At 38.1% G+C, this 6,144-nt stretch overlaps 1 protein-coding gene across 1 annotated transcript; it reads left to right on the forward strand.

Annotated features, from left to right (window-relative positions):
• The first annotated feature begins 1,357 nt into the window (after window positions 1-1,357).
• LOC106395190 (probable glucan endo-1,3-beta-glucosidase A6) lies at window positions 1,358-5,557 on the forward strand. Its single transcript, XM_013835703.3, has 3 exons — window positions 1,358-1,568; window positions 1,664-3,019; window positions 4,023-5,557. Exons 1-3 carry the CDS (start codon window positions 1,523-1,525, stop codon window positions 4,058-4,060), a joined length of 1,440 nt encoding a protein of 479 aa, XP_013691157.1. The 5' UTR covers window positions 1,358-1,522; the 3' UTR covers window positions 4,061-5,557.
• Window positions 5,558-6,144: the final 587 nt, after the last annotated feature.

Below are 6,144 nucleotides of genomic sequence, written 5' to 3' on the forward strand. Positions count from 1 at the left end.
GTTTATATATCCCTTCCTTTAGACAAACCCTAATAGGAAAAGGATATCAATGACTTAATTGTAAAAGGAAATTTAAATAAAAAGGAAAACCGATAAGAAAACTAAAACCGGAAATTAGACATATTCGAATAGTCTAAGTTGGCGCCAATGTCGTATGTGATGCTGCATCATATACCATCCTATTTCATCTTGTATTTCATACTCAAAACTATATCCTTCATACCTTTCTTACATAAACAACCTTACATAAATTTCTATTCCTACTTCATTTTTTGAGGCTCAGAAATCCAAGAAATGGTGTGAAGCAGTGGATGTTGAAATTAAAGCTATGAAATCAACAAAAATATGGGATGTTACTAGTCTTCCTATTGTAAAGAAATATGCAGGTTGTATGTGTCTTTATACTTTAAAATTCAACGCTAATGGAACTCTTGAGAGACACAAGAATATATGCAGAAAGAGAGTCAGCATTACAATGAAATCTTTTCCCATGTAGCTAAAATGGCAAAAGTCAAACTTCTTCTCAAAGTTTCCGCAACTAAGAAATGGTCTCTTACTCAACGTGACATTTCTAATGCGTTTTTGAATGCGGATTTAGATGAAGAAATCCTCATGAAGATACCATAAGGATGCCGAGAGAAAAGGCATTACTCTATCACCAAGAGCTGTTTTACGATTCAAGAAATCTATATGTGGGTTAAAACAAGTTTCAGTGGTTTAGAAAGTTTTCTTCTGCTCTTTTGGATTTGGAATTGACTAAAGATCATGGTGATCATTCTTTGTTTGTACGCAGAAGAAAAGATGATTACGTTGTGGTGCTTGTGTACGTAGATGACATCATTTTCACAAGTAGCTACATATGAGTTTCCATCTTTTAAAATATTTAACATTCATTATAAAAAAATATTACTGGGAAAAGGCATTAATAAATGAAAGAAGACAAAATAATAACAAAGTGATATCTGAACCTGATAATTTAAACAAACTTCAAACACAAAACCAAATAAAAGATATTCTTAAAAAGATTATGTCTGAATTTGAGGGCAAAACTTGTAGTTCATAATAAAGGGCTTTGTTTTTCGACCTAGAGAGTCCCGTTCAGTTAAGATTATATATAGGATTTTCATTAGTCTTCTCAACTCAATGTACAAAAAAGTCTTTTATATAGTTGAAGTACTTTTCTAATCTACAGTCACCATTACAAAACTCGCAACATGTAAAACGATGAAGTTATAAATCAGGAAAAGAGTGGTTCAATATGAACCATCTAACCAACAATCTTTAAAAATCATAGCACAAAAGAATTATGATATAGTTTCAAAAGAAACCAAAAGCCAAAAAAAAAAAGCTACGCTTGCATGACTCAATATAAATGTATTATCTTTACACCACTAAACTTTCACCATACTCCTACTTAATACCTCGATGCATCATCTCCAATTTCACACCATTCCTACTCATTTTCCTACTCATACCACAATCTGATCACAATTAACACACTGCGAACCAAACACAAAAAGACATGTCTCTTCTTGCTTTCTTCCTCTTCACCCTCGTCGTCTTTTCAAGTAAGCCATCTTCTCCATCAAAGAATCATATGCAAAGTGCACCATGATGCTTACATTTTAGATTCATATTGAACATAATTTTCTTGATTTTACAGGTACAAGTTGCTCAGCGGTTGGGTTCCAACATCCGCACAGGTATATACAGAAAAAAACGATGCTAGAGTTAGCCAGCAAGATTGGTATTAACTATGGTAGACAAGGAAACAACCTACCATCTCCTTACCAATCGATCAATTTCATCAAACTCATCAAAGCCGGTCATGTCAAGCTCTACGACGCCGATCCAGAGAGTCTAACACTCCTCTCTCAAACCAATCTCTACGTCACCATAGCGGTGCCAACCCACCAGATCACTTCCCTCAGCGCCAACCAAACTACAGCTGAAGATTGGGTCAAAACCAATATCCTCCCTTACTACCCACAAACACAAATACGATTTGTCCTTGTTGGAAACGAAATCCTCTCCGTCAAAGATAGGAACATAACCGGCAATGTCGTACCGGCAATGCGAAAAATCGTGAACTCTCTCAGAGCCCATGGGATTCACAACATCAAAGTCGGTACACCTTTAGCTATGGATTCTCTTCGATCAACGTTTCCGCCGTCGAACTCAACATTCCGGGGAGATATCGCCTTACCGTTAATGTTGCCGTTGCTGAAGTTTCTCAACGGAACAAACTCTTACTTCTTTATCAATCTTCAACCTTACTTCCGTTGGTCAAGAAACCCTAATCACACCACGTTGGATTTCGCTCTGTTTCAAGGAAACTCAACTTATACCGATCCTCATACCGGTTTGGTTTACCATAATCTTGTAGACCAAATGTTGGATTCGGTTATCTTCGCCATGACCAAGCTCGGTTATCCATACATCCGTATCGCAATCTCTGAAACCGGATGGCCTAACTCCGGCGACATCGACGAAATCGGAGCTAACGTTTTCAACGCCGCCACGTATAACCGGAATTTGATCAAGAAGATGACCGCAACTCCACCAATCGGTACACCAGCTAGACCCGGTTCACCTATACCGACATTTGTTTTCTCCTTATTTAACGAAAACAAGAAACCCGGTTCGGGAACACAAAGACATTGGGGAATCTTGCATCCGGACGGTACACCAATCTACGACATTGATTTTACCGGTCAAAAACCCTTAACCGGTTTTAACCCTCTGCCTAAACCGACGAATAACGTTCCTTACAAGGGTCAAGTGTGGTGCGTACCGGTCGAAGGAGCCAACGAGACTGAGCTCGAGGAAGCTTTGAGGATGGCTTGTGCCCGAAGCAACACGACGTGTGCGGCTTTGGTTCCTGGCAGAGAATGTTACGAGCCGGTCTCTGTTTATTGGCACGCAAGCTACGCGCTTAACTCGTACTGGGCACAGTTCCGTAGCCAAAACGTCCAATGTTACTTCAATGGATTAGCTCATGAGACCACGACTAACCCTGGTGAGTCATTTATTTATTAGAGTTATTTTTGGGTTCATCCCTAGGGTAAACTACTGTTAACCAATCAATATGATTTCATTATTTCAAATTCGGTATCTTTTAGAAAAGGAAACAAAATATTGTCAAGTTATATTATGTTTTAAAAAATATATATATAAAAAAAATAATAGTTACATTTTTTTTAAGTCGTCAGCAAAACACTAAACCCTAAATCCTAATCCCTAAACCTTAAATTCAAAACCCTAAACCCTTGGGTAAACCCTAAACTCTTGGATAAATCATAAACTCTAAATCAGAAACGCTAAACACTAAAACCCTAACCCTAAATCCTAAACCCTAAACCCTTGAGTGTTTTAGTGTTTAGTGTTTTTGATTTACAGTTTAAGATTTATCCAGATTTTTAGGTTTACCCAAAGGTTTAGGGTTTACCCAAGGGTTTAGGTTTTAAAATTTATGGTTTAGGGATTATGATTTAGGTTTAGTTTTTTATTGACGACGCTAAAAATATTTTTTTTGTAATTACTACTCCCTCTGTTTCATTATAAGTGTCGTTTTAGGTTTCGGCACACAGATTAAGGAAACAATTAATTTTGTACATTTCCTAAAAAACACTATTACCTATACACCTAACCATATTTCAACCAATAGAAAAATAGATTTTGCATAAAATTAATAAATTTTGCATTGAAAATCGAAAACGACACTTATTTTGTAACGAAAAAAATTCTCTAAAACGACACTTAATATTTAACGGAGGGATTACTATTTTTTTTTAATCTTTTTATTTTAAAAACATAATATAACTTGACAATATTTTGTTTTCTTTTATAAAAGATATCAAATATAAAATAACACAATCATATTGGTTGGTAAACCTAGAGATTCATCCCGTAGGGGTGAAGCCAAGAATAAGTCTATTTATTAATCTTTGTATAGTCAGGGATCATGTGACAGTATAAGGGTATTTGTGGAATATATTGTAAATAATAAAGCCTTTTCACAGGAAATGATCGCTGCAAGTTTCCGAGCGTTACTCTGTGAGGAAGAACGCCTGAAAGAGATTTAAGATGATCAAAGCTGGATTATTCGTATTTACTCATTCTAGATTTTCTGGTTTCTGTTTCGTGTGGCCTAATGTTGAGAAAAACATCAAATAACTAATAAATATATAATATTTTTGTTTACAAAATGTGAATATTTGACACGAGAAAATTTGCAAAGTGGATCGTGGCCAAGTTGCTAATTTGGGCTTTGGGTCGAATTGTAATTTGCAAAATGAAGAGTCACTTCACACCTTTCGCGGTTTACAAATTTACTGAAATGACATTCTCTCTTTTTGATGGGCTTTGCACCTGAGATGAATAGCCCAATAACTTGCACTAATAATTATGGAGAAAATTGGGGAAGTTCTAAAACTTCTCTAGACAAGTTAACACGAAAATCGTAACCCAAAATTGGTTTTCAATTGTAAACAATTCTCCTTAATTTCGCATCAGAACTTAACGAGTCTCGATATTTGTAAGTATGAGAACAAATAACCCGTAGTCAAACGGCGATGGGGAGGGTAACCTGTAGCCAAGCTCGTGTTGCGAAACCCGCAAAACCTGCAATACCTCCCAAACCTCCACATCAATGTGCATGTATAGTAGAACTTTCATGGCTACTGCAGGGGCAGTGTGTGACATGGAGACAAACAAGCTGTGTATGTCATTCGTGGATAAGGGTGTTTTCTATGGCTCTGTCCAACTGTTCATAGGGCACACATCGTATATTGGGTTTCATATTTTTTGTTTCAAAGTTTCCTTCTAACTCATTGGCCTCTTTTTTTTCGCAGGGCCTTAATGTTATGAACGAGGCCCTTGCAGCGAGTTGTTAGAAAATTCAGATGTCCCTTGGAGAGCCCATGAAGCTGGGAAGGAAATCTTCCTTTTGAAGAGCGAGGCTGAAGCTGAGAAAAATGTGTGCTCTGTTCGTGAGGCTAAGCTGACGAGGAAGCATGACTCTGACATACGTCGCGCTTTTAGGCGAGGAAGGCGAGAGGTGGACTCGATTTGCCAGAACCGCTCGGTTCAGACCGCGACAGAGTTGGAAGAGATGAGACGAGTTCAAACGACTTTTGGAGATTTCCATGAGTGCAAAGGTGCCGTCGGTGCTTTGAAGTTTATGAAGACCACGGGGTTCAACTACGACAAATAATTAGCAATGTACTATGGTTTTCAAGGCAAGTATGCCTACGCGGATCCTTTTCTGCCTCAGGTTGAGGGAACCCTTCAAGAGAGGTTGTCCTGATTGGGTTTCTCCCTATTCTGAAGATGTCGTGACTGGAACTCCGCATGAGGAGGGTGAGGTCAATCATCCTCAGGCTACGCCTAGTGACAGCGATCATGGGTTTGAAAACTCGTGCTCAGATTTTTTTAACTACTCTCATGAAGAGTTTTGTATTTGAAGGGAGTATGTTCCCTGTTTAAAATAAATGTGTTTTGACTTTGCGATGTACTAGCCCTTTTGGAATTTTCCAATATATTTCTGTTCTGTACCTTTTCTTTCCCAAGGATAAAGCGTCAACGAGTCGGAGAGAGTGCGAGTAAGTTCTTCATTTCTTACGCCGTAGCGGATCGTAATACTCGGAGTTTCATTAAGATAAGAATATTCGAGGGCTAATACTGGCGGAGACTCATAAACGTCTAAGTATTAACGAAGAGACAAATTTTTGTATCTCGTATCAATGATACTTTTCCTTTGAGAGATGAGAGTGGAGTTAGGGCAAGACCTAGGTTTACTTTCGTGTTTGGAGTTATGCGGGGTCGATCTCGGCTTACTTAACTTGATGCGATTTCTTCCTGATTCCGTCTGATATTGAAATCTGCAAAAATTTCTCGGCTTATGTGACTTGCACCGATCGGGAACCAAACATCTCTCCTAAGACAAATCCCAGACCACGAGACAAGTTCCCGGAAGATACTGATCAAAATTTTGGATATCTATAGCGTGCTTATCCTTGCGTCTGATGTATGAAAACCAATTCTATAAGAGGATCAGGTTAGGCTAAGCGTTAGTTTTGAAAACGGTTGTTTTGTCCGTCGGGGCCAGTCGACGAACGTGATGTAAGAGCAAGTACTTGTCTT

This window comes from Brassica napus, chromosome C6 (genome assembly GCF_020379485.1).
Source record: "Brassica napus cultivar Da-Ae chromosome C6, Da-Ae, whole genome shotgun sequence".
Taxonomy (NCBI): Eukaryota; Viridiplantae; Streptophyta; class Magnoliopsida; order Brassicales; family Brassicaceae; genus Brassica; species Brassica napus.